The 23,982-nt window shown below is 35.9% G+C and overlaps 2 protein-coding genes across 2 annotated transcripts; one reads left to right on the top strand and one right to left on the bottom strand.

Moving 5' to 3' along the window:
- The first annotated feature begins 1,252 nt into the window (after positions 1 to 1,252).
- On the top strand, positions 1,253 to 10,993 carry LOC133324313 (sialin-like). Its single transcript, XM_061533159.1, has 7 exons — positions 1,253 to 1,271; positions 4,801 to 5,174; positions 7,481 to 7,729; positions 7,796 to 8,251; positions 8,340 to 8,472; positions 10,431 to 10,672; positions 10,736 to 10,993. The coding sequence occupies exons 1-7, from the start codon at positions 1,262 to 1,264 to the stop codon at positions 10,991 to 10,993; spliced, it is 1,722 nt and encodes a 573-aa protein (XP_061389143.1). The 5' UTR covers positions 1,253 to 1,261.
- Positions 10,994 to 18,420: 7,427 nt separating this feature from the next.
- Positions 18,421 to 22,219, bottom strand: LOC133324312 (putative mediator of RNA polymerase II transcription subunit 26). The gene is made up of 3 exons (XM_061533158.1): positions 22,142 to 22,219; positions 20,115 to 20,291; positions 18,421 to 20,042 (listed from the first exon to the last, which is right to left on the bottom strand). Exons 1-3 carry the CDS (start codon positions 22,217 to 22,219, stop codon positions 18,555 to 18,557), a joined length of 1,743 nt encoding a protein of 580 aa, XP_061389142.1. The 3' UTR covers positions 18,421 to 18,554.
- Between the last annotated feature and the right edge of the window lie 1,763 nt (positions 22,220 to 23,982).

The raw sequence follows: 23,982 nt of genomic DNA, 5'->3' as shown, positions 1-23,982 counted from the left end.
ACACACAAACCTAGTAAATGTTCATAACATAGCTACGACGACGACGAGAAAGAAAGTAAGAATGCCGCTGATCGCTGATGCCAGCCGCCTGCTGTTATCACCGCGCAAACAATAATAATAAAAAATATAACAACAACAACACACAAATCTACGATTTTTTCATTGGGAGAACTCTGCTCACTCGATGTTGTTATTAAGCAGATCCAGGCTAAATGTCTAGCATTCTGCTCGTGATATTCCAAACGGACAGATCAAGTGACAGGGAAATTCGGCTTAGTCGACCGATAAACGGACTCTCTTCGGCGCTGGGATTAGTAACTGACTATCATTCATCACAGCACCACCTACAGAAAAAGGTTGGTCGGTCGGTCGGATATTCGATCGGTTGTTCGTTGTCGGCATACTACCAAGAGGCTAAGCGGTTGACGTGCGTTTCGGATCATTTGTGTGATCTTGCATCGAAAAAAAAAGTTTTAGAAAAAAGAAAAGAAAAATTATAACAATAATTAAAATTAAATTAAAAACAAGACGTAAGACAGTCATTACGGTCATCGTCTCCATTATAATTAGTGGCTGGACAGAAGAAAGTGATTGTGGGTGGGTCAATCCACATTCTTGTGAATCCAATTAATCTTCTGGAAAAATTTGTTTTCAAAGAATTTTTATAACAGAAAAATATTTAAATATTATTTAATAATTATTATAATTATAATCAAGCAATTGCTTTTAAATAAGTGTTTGTGTGTGTGTGTTCTGAAGGTCTAACCACATTCTTGTGAATCCAATTAATCTTCTGGAAAAATTTGTTTTCAAAGAATTTTTATAACAGAAAAATATTTAAATATTATTTAATAATTATTATAATTATAATCAAGCAATTGCTTTTAAATAAGTGTTTGTGTGTGTGTGTGTTCTGAAGGTCTAACCACATTCTTGTGTGAGAATGTAATAAAATTCATGATAAATTACAAGTAATTGTATTTAAATCAATTTTTTTAATAACTGTAATTTATATTCCTTGCAAACAGCTGATTTTTGTTTCTGTTCTTCAAAAAAATAATTTCCAAACACACAAAAAGTAAACAAATTAATTTCAAGTGCTCTAATAAATAAATGTGCCAGATTGTGTGTGTGTGCCAAAATAAAATCGAATAAATGAAATGAAATTAATCATATCTGAAATTGAGAACTGAAATCCAAAAAAAAAAAAAAATACAAGTTAATTTATTAGGTGGTCAATTGGAATAATCAGGAAATCAAAATGTCGAATGGTAAGTGTTTTTTTTATGAAAATAATATAAAAATAAATAAAAAATATATTGAAAATAAAGCAAAATATTATGGACGTTTTTCAACGATCCGAAAAGGGCGTGGATTTAAAAAAACCCCAGAAAGGCAAGGAGCCCAGATATTAAATTAATTGTTTTTACAAAATATTATTGGATTTAAAAAATATTTTTTTCAAGGCGTGGATTTTTTGTAAATATTTTTTTCAAGGCGTGGATTTTTTCTAATATTTTTTTCATGGCGTGGATTTTTTTAAATATGTTTTTTAAGGCGTGGATTTTTTTAAATATTTTTTTTCAAGGCGTGGATTTTTAAAAGTAATTTTTTTCAAGGCGTGGAAATTTTTAAGAATAATTTTTTTCAAGGCTTGGATTTTTTTAATATTTTTTTCAAGACGTGGATTTCTTTCAAATATTTTTTTTTCTAGTCGTGGATTTTTTTAAATATTTTTTTAAGGCGCGGATTTTTTTAAATATTTTTTGCAAGGCGTGGATTTTTTTAAATATTTTTTTCAAGGCGTGCATATTTAAAAAAAATCAATGTCTAGATATTTTTAAAAAATGTTTTCAAGGCCTGTATTTTTTTAAAAATTTTTTTCAAGTCCTGGATATTTTTAAATAATTTTCATGGCCTGGATATTTTTAAAAAATGTTTTTAAGGCCTGGATTTTTTAAAATATTTTTTTTCAATGCGTGGATATTTCCAAATATTTTTTCAAGGCGTGGATTTTTTAAAATATTTTTTTCAAGGCGTGGATTTTTTTCATATTTTTTTTTCAAGGCGTGGATTTTTTTTCATATTTTTTTTTCAAGGCGTGGATTTTTTAATTTTTTTTCAAAATATTTTCTATCTATAATTTGTCTATTCTTCTGATCAATTTTCGCCTTTTAGGCTCATGAGCCTGACAACATCCCTATTAACGTATTGTTCCATTTTGTCAAACTTTTCGTTGATCCTCACTTTCTAAATCGGAGTTTGAGTCCCGGCCTATCTCCTTAGGAATTGCAATAGAGATTTTCTCCATCTCACCTATAAAGACAGTTTTCAGCTGGTCGATAATTGCTTCTTACTTACTTAGCTGGCTTGTGACAGAACTTTCGTTCCAAAAGCCGTTCTAAGACAAGATTTCCAGGCGCGCCGGTCTTTTGCGCAATTTTTCCAATTTAAAAGACCATTTTCGACAATTTTGTGTTCGATTTGATTTTTTCATCGTATTCGTGGCTTCCCCTTCTGCGTGAACCATCAGCTGGTTCGCTTTTATATGCCTTCGTAGTCGCTGCACCTTAATACGTCTAACAATGTCGATGTCCGAGTATAGCTGGTACAACTCATGGTTCATTCGACGGCGATATTCACCGTCAACGCAGATCGGCCCAGAGATCTTTCGGAGATTTTTTCTCTCAAACACTCCAAGAGCTGCCTCATCTGCTTGCGTAAGTACCCATGCTTCAGATCCATATAACAGCACGGGTAGTATCAGCTTCTTGTAGAGTGTGAGTTTGGTCTGGCAGGAGGTGGCCTTGCTTTTGAGTTGTTTGCTCAGACCATAGTAGCATCGGTTGGCCATCACTATCCTTCTCCGAATTTCAAAACTGATGTCATTCGTTTTATTTATGGTGGTACCAAGATATATTAAATCGTTGACTACCTCGAAGCTGTAGTTCTCAAGTTCCACAGTTGGTCCGAGTCTACTGGACGTCTTGCGCGTTGATACCATCAGCATGGTCTTCTCGCCGTTTACTGCCAGACCCACTTTGATTTTGCAGGAATGCCAGACGCAGACACACACTTCTGAATGGATAGGGCTGTCGAATGCGGCTTTATAGTCGACGAATAGCTGGAATGTTTCGACGTGTTTTTTCCAGGATTTGACGCAGAGTGAAAATCTGGTCAATGGTGGATTTGCCAGGTCTGAAGCCGCATTGGTATGGTCCAATAATGTCATTGATCATTGGCTTCAGTCGTTCACACAGCACACTGGATAGTGCCTTATATGCGATGGGAAGGAGACTTATTCCTCTATAGTTGGCACATATCGTCTTGTCTCCTTTTTTGTGCACGAGACACAGGGTACTGAGGTTCCAATCATTGGGCATGCATTCTTCTAGCCAAATTATACTAATCAGCTGGTGCATGTTCCTGCCAGCATCTGACCGCCAGTCTTGAATAGTTCGGCTTGTAACCCATCGACACCTGCTGCTTTATTATTCTTCAGCCGATTGATTGCTATTCTGACTTCATCTTGGCTAGGTGGTGTACACTCTATACCGTCATCTATTATTGGTTCTGAGGTATCAACTTCACTGCTACTATTTGATACCAGAAGTTTTTCAAAATCCTCCTTTCAGATCCTCAGCACGCTGTCTGTATCTGTCACCAGGTTTCCTTCTTTATCTCTACAGGAGAATGTGCCTACACCAAAGCCTTCGGTTTGGTGTGTTACCCGTTGGTAGAATTTTCGGACTTCATTCTGACTCCTGTAAATCTCGATTTGCTCACGCTCACGTTTTTCTTGCTCTTGCTTCTTTTTTTCAGAAAATACGTTTCTCCTCTCTCCTTTTCTCCCGATAATTTTCCATCACGTTACGTGTTGCTACTGTCCGCAGGGTTGCTCTATACGCTGCGTTTTTCATATCAGTAGCCTTACGACACTCCTGATCGTACCACGGATTTCTTGATGGTAATCTTTGGTACCCAAGTGTTGCTTTTGCTGCAGTTGGTAGGGAGTGAGAAATTCTTTGTCATTCTGCTTCTATACTATTATCGGGACAAGAAGTGCTTTCGTCAAGCAGGTGGGTAAGTTGAACGGACTAGGCTTCTGCTATCTGTTGTGTTTGCAGCTTTTCGACGTCAAATTGCTCCTTACAGTTTATTTATAAAGACAGCCCTATGCCTACCTCTAAAGACAAACCTTAGCGTCTTAACCTGCCTGTATAAACCCCCTTAGGTCTATAGATATCTTCTTTATCTCCTCCATATTGATATAATTAACCTTGTCTCTACTAACTCCCTTTTGGAGTTCAATGAGTGTTGCATACTTTTAGGCAAAATTAAATTTAAATTGAACAGCTGATAGGGTCTGAATTGATTATTTTTGACACAATAATTCAGAAATATTTTCCACAAAGTCCTGTAGAATTTTAAATATTTGTTGTTTCTTGTATAGAACGACAGGTTTTCCTCCATCTCCGCTATAATGACTCTCTTCAGAGCTCCTTCACAAAGACTCCATAGCTCGTTTATTAATCCAGTGTTCAGTGTTGTGTATTTTTTATTCCCCCTCTATATTGAATTAATTGATAACTCCTTTTAGAGTTCAATGAGTGCTGCATACTTTTAGGCAAAACTATATTTAAATTAAACAGCTGATAGGGTCTGAATTGTTTATTTTTGAAACAATAATTCAGAAATATTTCCCTCAAGGTCCTGTTGAATCTATTTCCATTCATAAAACCCATAAATATGCAATATGTTTTGAAATTTTTAATATGTGTTGTTTCTCTTTCTTTACAGTTCAGGCCCGTACCGTTTTATGGTATCTGGTATTTATCGGCTTTGCCGTCAATTATATGATACGCATCAATTTGAATATTACAATTGTGGAAATGGTTGTATCGACAAAAAGTAAGACGATATCAGCAACGGCGACAACAACAATATCATCTCCGGCAGCAGCAGTTGCCTCTGAAGCATTTGATGCCTTGGCAGAATTGCCGGCATCATTGCGATCCGCGTCATCAATGTCTGGTGAAATAGGCGATTATAACACTACAACAATAGCAACAATAACTGCGAAGACTACTGAGGAACTAAATGCTGGCGAACGGTATAATAGCACTTCTTCCGGACATTTGCATGGGTATCTAAAGAATGATGCAGCATCGCATGTAAGTCGATGAATTTGGAGGTTAGAGTGAGAATGAGTGGCGATGATGAATGAATGAATAGTTAAATAAATCAGCTGGCAAAGTGAGACCTGTTATTATTGTTGTTGCTAGTGTCGTGCCATGGCGCTGATTTAATTTAATGTGATATTATTAATTCATGCACTCACTCGTACGTTCGCTCACTTAGTCAATTGGATAGCGTAATCTGTAATCAATCTTGCGCCATAGAACAAGCGAACGAACGGGGTTAGTTTAAATTGAAGCCGGTTTTGGTTCACTGGCAAAGTGCCGAGTAAAAAAATAGAACAACTTTTGCGGATATTTTTTTTCAAGTTTTGAATTCTTGTTTAGATTTTTTCCGTGTGTGTGTGGACAATGAACCTCATGAAAATTAATGCCAATATAAATGCGTGGGAGTATTTCATTTGTAGATATATTTTGGGGAAATAAAAAAAAACAAATTGGAGGGAATTTTGAAAAAATAAAATAATTGAGAGCTGGATTTGAAACAAATGTCACTTGGTTTGTGTAAAAAATCTATAGAGCTTCCCATTCAGTTGTTATATAAATATGAGTGCTGCATACTTTTAGGCAAGACAAGATATAAAACAGCTGATTGGATCCGAAGTTGATGTTTTTGATTCAAAATATTTAAAAATAGTCTCTCAAGAACCATTAGAATTGAAATTTATATAAATATTCTGACTGCAGGCCTTTAAAGACCTTCCATGAATTGAAATATTTAAAAATAGTCTCCCAAGAAACATTAGAATCCAATTTAATATAAATATTCTAGCTCCAGGCTTTTAAAGACTTTCTATCTATCTTCATCATGTCTAATAAAGACAAAAATTATCTTACTTGAGTCGTCTAAAAAATTCGATAGAGCTTCCCATTGATTTTGGTATATTAAGATGAGTGCTGCATACTTTTAGGGAAGAATAATGTAAAAACTAACAGCTGATTAAACCAGAAGTTGATATTTTTTAACCAAAGTATACAAAATATTCTCCCAAGGACCAATATTCTGACTCCAACCCTTTAAAGAGCTTCCCATTCAGTTTATAAATAGAGATGAAGGCTGCATACTTTTAGGCAAAACTAGGTTTACAACTCACAGCTGATTGGACCTGAAGTTTATAATTTTGTTTCCAAAAATTGAAAATATTTAAAAATATTCTCCCAAGGACCATTAGAATCCGATTTTATATAAATATTCTGACTCCGGACCTTCAAAGACTTTACATGGCTCACCTATAAAGTCAATAGAGCTTCCCATTCAATTGGTATAAAAATATGAGTGTTCTGACTCCAGGCCTTTAAAGACTTTCGATCTCGACCAGAAAGACTATCTTATCCTCGTCCAATAAAGCCAAACATTATATTACTTGGCTCGCCTAAAAAGTCTATAGAGGTTCCCATTCATTTTGGATATAAAAATGAGTGCTGAATACTTTTAGGCAAGACAGATTGTAACACTCACAGCTGACTAGGCCATATCAAGTTTTGGCCTAGTCAGCTGTTTCCAAAAATTGAAAATATTTGCATACTTTTAGGCAACAACAAGATATAAAACTCACAGCTGTTTAGACCAGAAGTTGATATTTTCGAACCAAACCAAACTAGACTCTCTTCCTTTAACTTCTATGAAGGCTCTCTTCAACTCGCTTATAAAGACTACCTTCGACTCGCAACTCCATTCAGCTTGTCTACAAAGACACCCTTCAGCTTGTCTACAAAGACTCCCTTCAGCTCGTCTATAAAGACTCTCTTCAGCTCGTCTATAAAGACTCTCTTCATCTCGTCTATAAAGATTCTCTTCAGCTCGTCCATAAAGATTCTCTTCAGCTCGTCTATAAAGACTCCATTCAGCTCCTCTATAAAGACTCTCTTCAGCTCGTCTATAAAGACACCCTTCAGCTTTTCTATAAAAACTTGAAGACTCCATCCTGACCTGAGACTGACCTGATACTAGCTCGAACAAAGAGATCCCATTCTGCTCCCTTCATATCGTATAGAACTACAGGTTTCCCTCCAGGTCTTCTATAAAGACTCCTTCCAAAGGTCCTCCACAATGCATCCATAGCTCGTTTATAAATCCAGTGTTCAAGTCCTCCATAAACCTTCCCTTCAGCTCTTTTGTAGCCTCCCTCCATAGCTCGCCAATAAAAAATAACCTCTAAATTATGCGTTTTTTATTTTTGAAAGACTGTTGTGTGCTTTTAGGCGTCCGAATATCAAATGCAATCAGCTGATCGCTCCATTTGTTATTTAAAAACTAATTATATCTATAATTTTCTTTTCAGGAAATCCCCCACGAACAAATACGTTTCAATTGGGATGAATATCAACAAGGTTTGGTATTAGGTTCATTTTTCTGGGCCCATTGGGTGACACAGATACCTGGTGGCATTTTAGCCAAAAAATATGGTACCAAATTGGTATTCGGTTTGGCAAATGCCATTGGCTGTTGGATGTGTTTCCTGATACCCTATGTATCACATTGGGATTATAGGGCCCTCATAATACTAAGGGTACTGCAAGGATTGGTAACGGTAAGTTTAAAAAATATATATTTTTTTAAATATGAAATTTTGAAATTTTCTGTATGAAAATTTCAGGGTCTTGCCTGGCCTGCCATGCATGTGTTGACCGCCAAATGGATACCGCCCAATGAACGCAGTAAATTCGTGACCGCCTATTTGGGTAGTTCGGTGGGCATAGCTGTCTTCTATCCGTTCTTTGGTTACATTATGCATTGGGGTTCATGGGTGTGGGTCTATCATTTCTGTGGTATTTTGGGTACCGTGTGGTGGTTCGGTTGGCTCTTCTTTGTCTATGATTCACCGGCTCAACATCCACGTATTAGTGAATCGGAAGTAAGATATATTGAAAAATCGTTGGGTGCTTCAGTTCACAGTGCCAAGGCCGTCGGGACACCATGGAAGGAAATTTTACTCTCACGTCCCGTATGGATGAATGTCATTGCCCAGTGGGGTGGTATATGGGGTCTGTTTACCTTGATGACTCAGGCTCCTACGTATTTCCGTGTTATACACAATTGGAATATAAGAGCGGTAAGTAGGGAGATGCTTTTAGCGTGGAGAGGGGTTTGGGGAGATTTTAATTTTGATTTGGAAATTATTTTTTTTTTTATTTTTTCAGACTGGTATATTATCCGGCCTGCCCCATTTGATGCGCATGATTTTCGCTTACTTCTTTTCCCTATTTGCCGATTATCTGCTGAAGACGGAGAAAATGAGCCGAACAAATCTAAGGAAATTGGCAACGGCTATTTGTAAGTTGGTGATATAGAAAATCTGTCGGATCTTTTCTATAAAAAAAACTTTAGGAACTGAGATCGGATTTTTTTCTATAGAAAAAAATAACCTCAGGAACTGTGGTCGGATTTTATTTCTATAGAAAAAAACAAGCTCAGAAACTGAGGTCGGATTTTTTTTTTATAAAAAACAAACTCTTTTTATAAAAAACAATCGAGGCTGAAATTTTGCTATATTAAAAAACAACCTCCGAATCGAGGTCGAAATTTTTCCTATATAAAAAATCTCAGGAACAGAGTTCGGATTTTTTCTACAGAAAAAAACATCTTTATCAACTGAGATCGGATTGTTTTCTATAAAAAAAACCTCCGAATCGAGGTCGGAATTTTTCCTATACTAAAAAATAACCTCCGAATCGAGGTCGGAATTTTTCCTATATAAAAAACCTCAGGAACTGAGGTCGGATTTTTTCTACAGAAAAAAATAACTTTAGCAACTGAGATCGGATTTTTTCTATAAAAAACAACCTCCGAATCGAGGTCGGAATTTCTCCTATATAAAAAACAAACTCCGAATCGAGGTCGGAATTTTTACTATATAAAAAACAACCTCTGAATCGAGGTCGGAATTTTTCCTGAGGAACTTTTTTTTTAAATCCAACCTAATTTCCTGAGGTTGTTTTTTTTTTCTATAGAAACTGAGGTCGGATTTTTTTCTATAGAAAAAACAACAACCTCAGGAACTGAGGTCGGATTTTTTTCTATAGAAAAAACAACAACCTCAGGAACTGAGGTCGGATTTTTTTCTATAGAAAAAACAACAACCTCAGGAACTGAGGTCGGATTTTTTTCTATAGAAAAAACAACAACCTCAGGAACTGAGGTCGGATTTTTTTCTATAGAAAAAACAACAACCTCAGGAACTGAGGTCGGATTTTTTTCTATAGAAAAAACAACAACCTCAGGAACTGAGGTCGGATTTTTTTCTATAGAAAAAAGAACAACCTCAGGAACTGAGGTCGGATTTTTTTCTATAGAAAAAAGAACAACCTCAGGAACTGAGGTCGGATTTTTTTCTATAGAAAAAAGAACAACCTCAGGAACTGAGGTCGGATTTTTTTCTATAGAAAAAACAACAACCTCAGGAACTGAGGTCGGATTTTTTTCTATAGAAAAAACAACAACCTCAGGAACTGAGGTCGGATTTTTTTCTATAGAAAAAACAACAACCTCAGGAACTGAGGTCGGATTTTTTTCTATAGAAAAAAAAGCAACCACAGGAACTGAGGTCGGATTTTTTTCTATAGAAAAAAAAGCAACCACAGGAACTGAGGTCGGATTTTTTTCTATAGAAAAAAAAGCAACCACAGGAACTGAGGTCGGATTTTTTTCTATAGAAAAAAAAACAACCTCAGGAACTGAGGTCGGATTTTTTCGATAGAAAAAAAAACAACATCAGGAACTGAGGACGGATTTTTTCTATAGAAAAAAAAACAACTTCAGGAACTGAGGTCGGATTTTTTCTATAGAAACAAAAACAACCTCAGGAACTGAGGTCGGATTTTTTTCTATAGAAAAAAAAAACAACATCAGGAACTGAGGTCGGATTTTTTTCTATAGAAAAAAAAAACAACATCAGGAACTGAGGTCGGATTTTTTTCTATAGAAAAAAAAACAACCTCAGGAACTGAGGTCGGATTTTTTTCTATAGAAAGAATATCTCATGAATTTTCTACAGAAAAAAACAACCTCAAGAATTGAGGTCGGAATTTTTTTCTGAGGTCAGATTTTTTTCTATGGAAAAAAATTCAGGAACTGAGGTCGGATTTTTTCTATTGAAAAAACAACCTCAGGAACTGAGGTCGGATTTTTCCATAGAAAAAAATAATTCAGAAACCTAAGGTCGGATTTTTTTTTTTTGTATAGGAAAAATTTTTTTGGATTTTTTTAAAATAATTTTTTGTTCTCCGTTCCAGGTTGCATTGTCAAAGGTCTGGTGGTTGTGGCCTTGGCCTATTTCGGCCACAACTCCACGGCAGCCATTGTCCTACTGACCGTAGCCACAATGTTCCATGGTGCAGTGTCATCTGGGCCCTTGGCCTCTATTGTGGATATTGCACCCAATTTTGCGGGAATTGTGTTGGGTATTAGTGGCATGATTGGTGTCCTGCCGGGATTCATTTCACCCTATATTGTGGGCATATTGACCCTGGGAAATGTAAGGCGGAATTTCAATACAAAATTTCAGTAATGAAAAAATTATTATTTTTTTCTTTTACAGCAAACCTTTGAATCGTGGAAATATGTCTTCCTGATATGTGCCGCCATGTTAATTGGCAGTGGGGTCCTGTATGTCCTCTTCGCCGAATCCACATTACAGAAGTGGAATGACTATAACTCCCGGGCGGATGACAAGGAGTTAATGCAGCTAACCAAAGATGATTTAATTACGGCAAAAATCAATCTAAATAAGACTGAAGAAATGAAGGCGGAGAGTGATGTGGCGGACGAGGAGAAAGTTCAAAAAACCTCAGGTTAATTAAGAAACGAAACAGTCAAGAAAAGTTAGGTTAATTAGGGAACAGAAACACAAACAGGTTGCAAATGCTTTTGTGATATTAAGTGTATTATTTTCTATTTTTATTATTTTATTAATGATAATTCAACATACATAATTCTATTTAACTGTTTACTTACAAACAAAACAGTATTTATTTTCACAGTGATAAACAATTTTGAAAAGAAAACAAAACAAAAAAATACTGATCCACCTTCCAAACAAATAGGTACCCTATTTTCTTCCAGATAAACTCTATCTCTGAAAAGTCGTTCTTGGTGTCAACAAATTTTATCACACCTTGTAAATTATCGGAGCGTCTAATCTGAAGATTAGTTCTGGAAGTGATTTTCAGTTAGACATATAGACAAACAAACACACACACAAAAGGTATATAGAAGAACAAATAATAATACGGATAGAGTAGTAATTCATAGTTGTTTTTATTTTTTTTATAAATTTGTTTTAAAATTTAATAAATGTTTCACAAAAAATTATATATAAATATATACAAATGTTTATTTGTAAATATCACCTAACTTTAATTTGGATAATGTCATTTTTTTACCCGACCACAAAAGATAATCGCTTCAGAATTATGATTATCAAAAATATATAAAACAATGGTAAGTAGGTCGTTTACTTCTCGAAAAATCTCAAGACGCAGTAAATAAGTGGAACCGAGGATTTTTTTGTTGAATAATTTTATTGTTGTTATCTACATACACAAACAAACATAATAATAAAAAAATTAGCCAGTAGCTGAAAAAGAGATGTTATAAAAATCGGAAGGCTACGGAACAACCTAAATAGGGATCAAGTTTTGACGACCAAAAGGGGAATTGGAGTTGGAAGATGTTTTAAGTGTAGTCTTTATTGATCAGCTGATGGCCCATGATGCAATAATAAGGTGATGCATCACAACAAAATCCTTTGTTTTTGTCTCTATTATCTGTCAAAATTTTCCATATAATATTTCAAATGGTTGGTAACACTGCACATCGAATTCAAGTAGAAATTACCCACTTTGACAGTTAATCAAGACATCAGCTGCGCTAAATGGACTACCCATGGCCTATAAATAAGGTCACCAAGGGAGACCAGCTGATTATCGATACCTCTCAAGTTTGCTGTCAAAATGCATTATTGTAAATTGACTTCCATTATGAAAACGTAAACAAAGTCGAAATTTTTGACATTAGACTTGAGAAAAAACAGCTGTTTTCCGATTTCGATTGCTATCTTGGTGACCTTATTAATAGATCTTGGGACTACCTATTCATTATGCCATGGAACAGCCCACGATGCAATAAAAAGGTGATGTATCGAAACAAAAACCTTTGTTTTTGTCTCGATAATCTGTCAATTTTTTCCATATAATATTTCAAATGGTTGGCAACACTGCACATCGAATACAAGTAGAAATTTCCCATTTTGACAGTTAATCCAGATATCAGCTGCGCTGAATGAGCTACGTATTCATTGTGCCATGGAACATCCACGATCTATTAATAAGGTCGCTCAGCTAGCGAAAGTCAGGTGTTTTTTTTCTCAAGCAACTTGTAATAAGAAAAAGCATAAACAGCTGTTTTTGTTTTCATGTGTAACGTCAAGAATTTGGACTTTGTTTACGTTTTCATAATAGATGTCAATTCACAATAATAGATTTTGCGTGAATGGGCACGAAAGTGTTCTAACCACCAACATACTTGACGACGTAGAAGTACAAAAAAAAAATAGATTTTGACAACAAACTTGAAAGGCAAATGATATCCACCTGGTATCCCTGGATGACCTTGTTAATAGTACATATATATAGACCAACTGATGACTGTCTATTTAGAACAGCTGATGGCTATCTATATTGACCAGCTGATGGCTGTCTACATCGATCAGCTGATGATAATCAAGACATCAGCTGTGCATTTAGCGCAGCTGATGTCTTGATTAACTGTCAAAGTGTGCAGTGTTGCCAACCATGTAAATTATTATAAGGAAAAATTTGACAGATGGTCGAGACAAAAAACAAAGGATTTTGTTGTGATACATCAACTTATTATTTTGCATCATGACATAGATCAACTGACCCATGGCACAATAACTAGGTAGTCCATTTAGAGCAGCAGATGTCTCGATCATGATGCAATAATAAGATGATGTATGAAAACAAAAACCTTTGTATTTGTCTCGATCATCTGTCAAAATATTCCTCATAATATTTCCAATGATTGGCAACACTGCACGTCGAATTCATGTAGAAATTACCCAGTTTGGCAGTTAATCGAGACATCATCTGCGCTAAATGGACTACCTATTCATTGTGCCATGGACCAGCTGACTGTATAGACAACTGACCACCTGATGGTTGCCTTAATAAATCAGCTAAAAATAGTCTTTATAGATCCCCTGGTGTATATCTATATAGAATAGCTAAAGGCTAAAGGCTGGAATGTCTTCATACATAAGCTAATGGCTGTCTACATCGATCAGCTGATGGCTGTCTACATAGACCAGCTTAAACAGCTGACGACTGTATAAATATACCAGCTGATGGCGGTCTATACTGGTCAACTGACTTTACATACCTAATGACTGCCTGTAGAAATGTTTATTTTTTTTAAATCTGCGCTTTGGTAAAGTTTTGAAAAAATATTTTTTTAAAAAATCTACACCTTAGTTATTTATTGAAAATATATATTTTATATTCGTCTTGGTTATGTATTGAAAAAATGTATATTAAAAAATCTACGACATGATTAAGTATTGATTTTTTTCAATCTACGACTTTGATAGACATTAAAAACCCCTTTCCTTCGCCAGACCTTAAAAAAATTTGTTATGCCTTCACATATATTTTTTTTTAAAGTTCTAACCTAAGCTAGACCTTCAAAAATATTTTTTTAAAAAATCACGCGATTACTAAACATTCAAAACTATTTAAAAAAATCCTCACATTCAATAGACCCTAGGTTAGGTTAGGTTTGGGGATGTGTAGTCACTTATGTGGCTGCAGCACTCTGACACCGTCAGGTCCGTTGAAGAAAAGAGATAAGGAGAGATCTATAGGGGAAATAAAGAGAGATGAGAAGCTTGCAAGAAGATATAAGAAGGTAAGTTTGGACTAATGTCGATGGCTATAGAGATCAGACAGAAGATATATTACGTGTCAATGTTGTACTTTCCCAACCGCTTTAGGTATCTAATTATGCTGTAGATTAGAGCAGGTTCAATTGTTGAGAAGCAGCTAAGACTCGGTGGAAAATAAGCACTCACTAGTCTATGCCGCCTGTAAGTCAGGGCTGGACTGTGACACAGGAGATGCTCAATTGTCTCCGTCTCCTCCTCGTCAAAGCAGAGTCTACAGTAATCAATTACATCAAGATCCCATTTACTAGTAAAGACCCTGATATTGCAATGACCAGTAATGATTCCTGTCATTACTCTTATTTCAGCTTTGCTCAGGTTCAACAGTGAGTGTGTCCTTTTAGTAGACAGAGTCGGCCAAATGGATCTTGACACGTTGCATCTAGGTTCGTTGTACCAAAGTTCATAGACTCTTTCGTCGAAGAACGCCTCAAATTTCCGGTAAAGATGACGGTAAAGATGATTTGAACGAGTCATCAATTGCTAGATCTGTGGATTGAGATCCTCGCCTAGCTAGTTCGTCTGCTCTTTCCTTAGCAGACGGTGTCTTGGTACCCAATACAGCCGATAGCTGTAAGTATATTCTTCCAAAGATGTTCTACACTTGAGGACGGCTTCAGATTTGATAGAACAAGATTTGATGGCTTTAAGAGCCGCTTGACTATCCACGAAGATGGGTCACCGGTTCAACGTCCTCTGCATCCAGACTTTTTATCAATTACGCTGCCTTCCAAATCGCAAAGATTTCAGCTTGGAAAACTCTACATTTGCAATCCAGCTTGTAGGTCAACTAAAGGCCTAGCCTTTTAGTAGACGCCTGCCCCTGTACCTTCTAGACCCTAAAAATATATTTATTTTTTAAAGCCATGCCTTGGAGACCTTAAAAGATGTTTTTTTACAAAGTTTACTCTTTTATTAGACCTTAAAAGATATCTTGTTTCCCTTCTGTGATGAAAACACTACAGTTCCAATACAGCTTGTAGGTTAACTCAAGGTCTAGGCTTTCGCAGCAGACGCCTGCCCATGTATCTTCTAGATCCTAAAAATATATTTATTTTTAAATCCATGCCTTCGAGACCTTCAAAAATATTTTTTTTTTACAAAATCAATTCTTTCATTAGACCTTAAAAGATATCTTATTTCCCTTCTGCGATATGTTTTGAATGTATTTTTTGGATGTGTATCAAAGGTCCATTTTTCTTTGTTGATATTCCGACTTTTTCACCAATTTTCTCTTGTCATGATAACGTGTAATTACATACATACCTTATCGTAAATGAATATCCTATACGGTTACCTTACATTTGATAACAACTTTCTACATTTTAATATTGTTACGAATATAACTTTAGATTTAAGTTAATTTAGATTAATTCCGTTAATTTAAGAATTTGAATTGTAACGTAAATTTCTACTACGCAGTTTATTTGAATAACTTCACAACAACAACTACTGTATAGATTTTTCTACATCCTTCCATTTCCTCTTTCATTTTCCATTTTGTTATTGTCGTACAATTCTTGTTAAACGTCATCATTGATGATCGCTTAATTCCTCTTTCTTCGTTACCCCCTCGCCTGTATATGTGTTGTTGTTATTGTTTACTCAATGTAAGATTGTATGTGTGTTTGTTGCATTGGTAGATTGTTCGTGATCTAGGCGTTACCAGATCGTCTAGAAACTTCTGTAGCGACAAGCGAGGCTCATATAAATAGGGGAAATGGAAAGGCAGTGGGTCAGTTGTGAATCAGATCGCGAATTGAGACCGTCGTGTAAAGTAAAGTGCAAAGTAAAGTTGTGTGAATAATCGTAATCAGAACGAACCCGCGTTTTATTTGGTACGAACTGTATCGGGAAATAAAACAACGTCTACACGGGAATAAGTAAAGTCCAAGAACGTAACAATATTTAAATTATCCGGAAGAGAAATGGTCAAGGCATTATAATGATCGTAATGATAAAAAATCGCCCAAAAATAAAAACAAATTTCAAATACTCCAATATAGGTCCATTTTCATTTAAAATTCCGACATTTTCAACAATGTTCTCTTGCATTGATCACGTGTAATCACATACACACATACCTTATCGTCCCATATGGTTACCTTATATTTGATATCAACTTTCTACATATTTCCATATTTAAATTATCTCTACGGAAGAGAAATGGTCAAGGCATCGAAATGATCATAAAGATAAAATACCCGCAGTAAAACAGAAACCAAACGAATTATACCAAAAATTTAAAATACGTCAATATAATTATGACCTGTAGTGATATAGACCGCAGTTAAGATAAAAGCATGTCATATATAGTTTTTATGATGTACACGCTTCTTTAGGTTAAAGATTTTCAGATATTTTAAATTTTTTGAAAGAATAACACCTTGTTCGGACAAGAAGAAATATATGTATATTAAAACTCCCTCCACCTAGTGTAAAAAGTTGCCTATCGCTCGTCTATAAAGACTCCCTCTTCAGCTCGTCAATAAAGACTCCCTCTTCAGCTCGTCTATAAAGACTCGCTCTTCAGCTCGTCTATAAAGACTCGCTCTTCAGCTCGTCTATAAAGACTCGCTCTTCAGCTCGTCTATAAAGACTCGCTCTTCACCTCGTCTATAAAGAATCCCTCTTCAGCTCGTCCATAAAGACTCCCTCTTCAGCTCGTCTATAAAGACTCCCTCTTCAGCTCGTCTATAAAGACTCCCTCTTCAGCTCGTCTATAAAGACTCCCTCTTCAGCTCGTCTATAAAGACTCCCTCTTCAGCTCGTCTACATAGACTCCCTCTTCAGCTCGTCTACATAGACTCCCTCTTCAGCTCGTCTATATAGACTCCCTCTTCAGCTCGTCTATATAGACTCCCTCTTCAGCTCGTCTATATAGACTCCCTCTTCAGCTCGTCTATATAGACTCCCTCTTCAGCTCGTCTATAAAGACTCCCTCTATCGTTCGTCTATAAAGACTCCCTTCAGAGTTCCTCTATAAAGACTCCCTTCAGAGTTCCTCTATATAGACTCCCTTCAGAACTCGTCTATATAGACTCCCTTCAGAGCTCCTCTATAAAGACTCCCTCTATCGCTTGTATATAAAGACTCCCTCTTTCGCTCGTCTATAAAGACACTCTCTATCGCTCGTCTATAAAGACTCCCTCTTCAGCTCGTCTATAAAGACTCCCTTCATCCCCTACAGAGTTCACCTATTTGTACATCCTCCCTGACATAATTCTGTACTCTATAATCCTTGTTTGTTTTTAATTTTAATTATTCACATTTATTTTTCGTTCCGCCAAATTAGAAATATAACTCAATTAACCATTAATATCCAATGGATAGGTTAGTAATATATAGTAAAAATAATAATATATATTATTTATAATAATCATATAAATGTATATAACATATATGTATACTTGTAGTTGTTTATTTGTTTCTGTAATGTATGTGTATATATCTATAATTGCTATTCCAGAGAATGAGGGAAAAAGGTGTACAAAATAAAAAGGGACTAAATCGCCTTTTTAAAAATCAAAAAGTATACGTTTGGCGAAAATAAATTCTATATAGGCATAGGGGAGCCTTTAAATTAATTGATATATATTCAATAATACCAATATTTAATGACCACATCAATATATTTTTAAAAAAGTAATTCTTGTCTTTAAAGAAGTAGAGGTTACCGTTTTTGCATAAATAAATTAAATTTAAATATGAAACCCTTTCAAAATCCGTTTTTAATATATCAAAATATCATATCATAAAGGTCCAAGATACAGATTTTAAGAATATTTTCTAAATATACCTCAAAAGACTTTAAACCCTATTGATTTTCTTTTTAAAATAGCTTCGTAGCATAGATCGATAATTTTCCATGACAAATGTTTTATTCTATACAATACAGGCCTTGATGTTATTATACCATGAGTACAGGTTATATAAATTGTTTATATTTAATGTAACAATATTTTTAGAAAACTATATAATTGAATAAACCCTTTTTTATTTTAAAAATAATTCAGATTTGCTTCCTATCCTTTTAAGACCTCTAATCTCTTTTTGTTTGGTTTTATAAAGGAATAGCAATTATTAGACATACGGTATGTATAGTATAAGAGTGTGTGTGTATATATGTATGTGTGTTTGTGGATGTTATTATTACAAAAAATCATATAGTATATATTTATGAAAATGAGAAGAAGAAGAAATAAAGTAATAACGTAATTCAAGTTATACTAGAGATTTACATACAATAACGACAAATTGTTTTTTCAGTTTTTTTTCTGATTTTTCTTTTAATCTTTTGTTTTAGAGCCTATTCAGCTTCACTATTATCTAACAAAGAAACATTTAATGGAAATCGTCCGCCCGCCTCCCAGGCAGCTTCCCATAAACGACTCCACATTCATCCTACATTCTCATATGACATCGCAGGACGATCGGTACTCATACCCCCAGCAGCTGTGGCGGGGGTTCCGAAAATCGATGGTGGATGATGTTGCGCCTGTTGCTGGTGATGTTGTGATTGCTGTGGCTGTTGGTGGGGATTATGGGCATGATGTTGTTGCTGCTGACCGCCACCGCCGCCACCTCCAGGCTGCTCGCTACGTATTTGCGGCAATGGGAACATTATGCCATGTGTCATTTGTGGATGATGTAGATGTTGCTGTTGTTCATTGGAAGGCGGTGGTGGAGGTGGTTGTTGATGGGCCTGAGTCTGATGCTGCTGTTGATGGGCTGCCTCAACATGTTTTCGCTGTTCGTGCACCTTTTCGGCGGCACTCTCTTCGTATTTCTTTTGCAGCTGAAACAGGGAGTGTGGTATTTGTTGAGGAGCATGCAGCGAGGTCACACTGCTTGAGGCCGCCACGGCTGCTGCGGCGGCTGCTGCTGCAACCTGTTCACGTGAATGTTGCTGGACACGATCAACTTGGGATTGTGGTGAAGGTTCCTTTTCACTTTTATCGTATTTCTTTTGCAGCTGATACATACTGTGCGATAATTGGGTGTGTTGTTGCTGTGGCAGCTGTACCTTTTCATTGGGTGTTGTACTACCCGATGATTTACCCGAACTTGACGACGACTGGGTATGAGTATGATTGGTTTTCTCCTGTTTAATAGGTGATTTTTTCTGATAACGTTTAAGGACTTGTATTAGTTCACTTTTAACATCCAGACGTATATCTTCGGGGACCCTTTTAATCTCTTCATATAACGAAAGTAAGAAAAGCTTATCAGGATCACGACTTTTCCTCTTTTTACTCTTCTTGGGAAAGGCATCTTGCATGAATTGCAGCAGTTTCTCCTCAAAGGCTGCCTCCCGTTGGAAAGCCGCTGTGGCATGATGTTGACGCCGCATCAAATGTGGATGCAGCCCACCTGAAAAAACAGGATGATTAGGCATAATATTTGGCTGTTGTAATGTACCCGTCGAATTTGAATGATCACCATTTTGGCCAGTCATGTGAGCGATATTTCCCTGGGCTCCAAACGGGCCAGCCTGGGTATCGGCATGATTTGAGGAGCCGGGGGCATCATTTGTCTCACCATCATTGGTATGATGATCTTGTTGTTGTTGCTGTTGTTGGGCATGTTGTTGCTGCTGTTGTTGTTCCTTTTGATGTTGCATATGCTGTTGGCCACTGGAAACCGCCGCAGCTGTGAGTATGGCATCACAGAAATGTTCAGGGACATAATCAAAACCGGTTATGAAATTTTCCGGTTTCAATTCACCGTTCATTTCTTCATAGAAATATTCCGTGCCAACTATGTCGATAATGTCATTATCTTCTTGACTCAGTTCGATGCCGGGTGGCGGTGAGCCACCAGCCATTTGGCAACGTTTCAGCTCGGCAAGTTTTTTGCGTGTCGTCAAACGCATATCACGCCAGCACTGTGCACATGAAATGGAATATAAATTATTTAAAATTTTTGATATTGAAAATTGTGTGTTCCACTGACTCACCTTCTTCCATTGTATGATGGTCTTTTTCGGTCCAATTCTATTCAAGGCCTCCTGTATCTTTTCCCAGTACCATTCTTTTTCTTTCTTACCCTCCATGAATTTGGTCTCACGCAGTAGTGTTATGAGCATTTTCTTCTGGGGCTTTGTGACACGATCCTTGAATAAAATATTGAAAACCTTGAATTTAAGAAATCAAAAAAGAAATGGCAACAATTCGGAAAAAAATTTCACACATAACAAAAGTTTTGGAGAATATGCGAACAAGAAATAAATGCATAATTTTTTTATATTTTTTGATCCATTAGAAAAAAAAAGACCTTTTTAAAAAATCTATTAGAAAAAATAATTTAAAAAAAATCCACCCTTTTGGTCTATTATAAAAAATATATTTTAGGAAACATATTTTTTTTTAATCCTCGACTTTTAGTCCCTTAGAAAAATATTTTTAAAAATGCACGCCTTTCGGTCCAAAGGATAAATATTTTTTTTTAATTTGACGAGTTTCAGTCCCTTTGAAAACAACTTAAAAAAATCCACGTTAGTCCGTGAGAAAATATTTCTCAATAAGTGGGCTATTTGAACCCCTATCAAGATATTTTTAAAAGCCCCGTTTTTTAAATCCCTCCCCAACTTTTATAATTTAAAAATGTTTAAAAAATTCGCGCTTATTATTTTTTTTAATCAAGTACTCCCATCTGTTCATTCACAATAATAAAACTGGTCACAATGACACCACTCAGCGCTTGATGGCGCTCTCTTTCCTCTCAACAATGTTGTCAATTATGTGACATATTTTAGCTAATTTTTGGCACTTCAAATGCCGTATAATAATAAACAAACTTAATTTCTTCCTTTTTTAAAAAATTAATTAATTTTTAAAATTTTCCTGCCTTTTAACTAAACCACAACACTCATTAAATCGCTTTTATCTCACATTGTCTCTCTCTCTCTTTCACACATTCCACAACAATGTTGCCACACTAAGCACTTTCAACTTGTTCTGCTTCTTCTTTGTTTAATTTTGTTCACACAACTGAACTGATAACCCCCCTTTACTCTGACGATGAATATCTCACACAAATGTTTTTTTTTAGGCAAAGGGGGTTGGGGGTCGGCAGCATACAAGAACGACGTCGACGACGGAACATTTTCCATTTGCATTTATTTCTTGTTGAAATTCCAAACAAAACATTAATTTTCATTCACTAAACTTACCATTTTGCCAGATTATTATTATTTTCCCGAATGGTACACCGAATTTTTGCACAATTTTCCAATAACGAAAGCAAAGAAATTGTTAATTTTTTTCCAACTTTTCTCACTCGCTCGCTCAGACCAAACACTGCTGCTGATTTTTCTCACTGTTGTTCATTTTCTTGACTTCGACTGACTGTCGTTCTCGTTCGATGTTGGTATTTTTGTGCTATATGCGATGGCTGGCTGGCTGTCGGTGGTGTTGTTGTTGCTATCGTTGTTGTTGTCGTCGTCGTTGTTGTTTGTTGGCGCCGATGTCGGCCGACGTTCACACCCGCCATCTCACTCGCTCACAGCAACAAACACACTCGCCCCAAAACAACAACAATAACACACAGAAACAGAAAACGTCAAGCTTTTGTGTGTTTTGTTTTTTGTGTAGTAGTAGTTGTTCACACATCAAAATTGACCCAGTGGTAAAATTTTTGAGGGCTAAGAAGTTTTTATTAAATAAAGAAAATTTTGGATTTTGCAGTTTTTTTATGAAAATTTCTCGTAAATCGTGATTAAGCAGGACATATTACGGCTTAAGTCTATTTTAAGGCCCGGTCGGGATATTTTTGATATGTTTGCCTTATGTAATCCTAAATACGACGATATATTTTTTATAGGGAAATGAACGTATTTCCGGAGATATGGGGTTCCAAAGTCCTGCAGGGACCCAGTATTTTCTCAGGCCTTTTAAAATTTGCTAAGACAATATGGGCATCAATTTAAAGAGGTTCAAGTTCTGATTACTGAAATGTATCTTTTTATGGAAGATATGAACGTACAAAATTCAGCGGCAATATGGGCTTCAATGAAGCGGGACTGAAGTGCAGATTGCAAATTATCTTATCGAAAAAGTCCATACTTCCTGACATCAGTTCATAGTATTTTTGATCCTGTATTTTTGCATTCCTTTAAAATGCACTAAGGCAATATGGGCATTGATAAAGACCGACTTAAGTACGGAATACATAAATTCAATTATCTCATCAATAAAAGTCCATACTCCCTGTCATTTGTCCATTGGAGAAAGTCTTAAATTTCCAGGCAAGATCCGGTCACCCACAAATACTGCTCTAATTAGAAAAGAGATTCTGTCACGTAGGTGAAATTGGCATCTGCCCATAGTAGAAAGTCTTATGGGCCTCCAACGTTCCGCAGGGACCCTGTATTTTCGCATGCATTTTAAAATTTACTAACGCAATATGGGTATCGATTTAAAGTGGTTGAAGTTCTGATTACAAAACTGTAATTTTCTTTTCGATTAAGTCCATATTTCTCAAGATATGGCACTATACAATTCCGCGGGTACCCTATTAAAATTCTCTAAAGCAATATAGGCATAAATAAAGAGCGACTGAATTTAATTAATTATCTCATCAATAAAAGCCATTTGCCCATAGGAGAAAGTCGGAAATTCACAAGCAAATACCGACAACCCACAAATAGCATTCCATTTAAAAGGAGATTCTGTCGCGTAGCCGGAGTTGGCATCAGTACATAGGCGGAAATAAAGTCTTATGGGCATCCAAATTTCCGCAGGGCCCCTGTATTATATCATGCCTTTTAAAATTTACTATGTAGGTATCAATTTAAAGGGTTCGAAGTTCTGATTACAATTAGTTTTGGACTTTAAAGGTTTTTGTGACGCGACACTTAGTCGAACTTCCGTTTTCTCGGTAGTATCTCTATCCTTCATTGTGAATTCTATCGACCATGCGTTTCCGTACCTTTCGAAGTTCCTCACTACCTTCAGATTCGACCTGACTCTATATAATTTCTTTACGGATATTCTACATATGATTCTATATAATTCTTTAAGGGAAATGTCAGCAAATAGCAATAACTAGGAATTATATCGACCAGGAGTTTCCATACCTTTAGAAGTTCCTCACTACCTTCAGATTCTACCTGATTCTATATAATTCCTTTACGGATATGGGGTTAAAATTTTTGTCAGAAAATTGCCCTCCGATTTATATTCGTCCTCATCGATTAGAGATTGGCATTCTAATATTGGGTGCGAAGTTGAGGAGTTCATTAAAAAATCTAGGCGTCAAAATAGCCTTTAATAGTACAGGTGTCATAGAACGTTATTCTTTAAAAAAATCTGTAACACATTAGAGACTGAAGCTCTGATTTCGGATACGAATCTAAAAATGCCCTTCAAAAAATATATTCTTAAAAAATTAGGTCCGCAGGTATCTAAATATATATATTTTTTTAAATCTGCACTTTATCTTTATTTGTCCTAAGCCTCAGGGAAATCCCTTGAGCATTAGAGGAACCTGCGCTCTTGGTTGCAGATTTTTCTGAGAGGTGGTTTAAAAAATGTTTATAGCTCCGTTCCAGAATCTGTAATAATCTAGAGGCTAAAGCTCTAGGATAAACAGCAGCATAGTCCCCTATAGGAACAGAATTCTGCGCTCTAGGATTCCAAATTTCCAGATAAGTATCCTTAAAGAACATTTTTATAGGTTTGTTTTTGAAATTTTTCTTAGTTCAAGCAGATCAGCTGTTTGCTCATTTTTATAAAGTATTTAAATTGTATTTTATTGATAGTGGCAATTAACAATTGTACATAAATAAATTTAAAAAGAAAATACACAATACAAATCAAGTAACT

Source organism: Musca vetustissima, unplaced genomic scaffold (assembly GCF_032173495.1).
Source record: "Musca vetustissima isolate MV318-11 ecotype Yass unplaced genomic scaffold, APGP_CSIRO_Mvet_v1 utg34763, whole genome shotgun sequence".
NCBI classification, from domain to species: domain Eukaryota; kingdom Metazoa; phylum Arthropoda; class Insecta; order Diptera; family Muscidae; genus Musca; species Musca vetustissima.
Note: the sequence above shows the minus strand (reverse complement) of the source record. Positions and strands in the feature narration are given on the sequence as shown.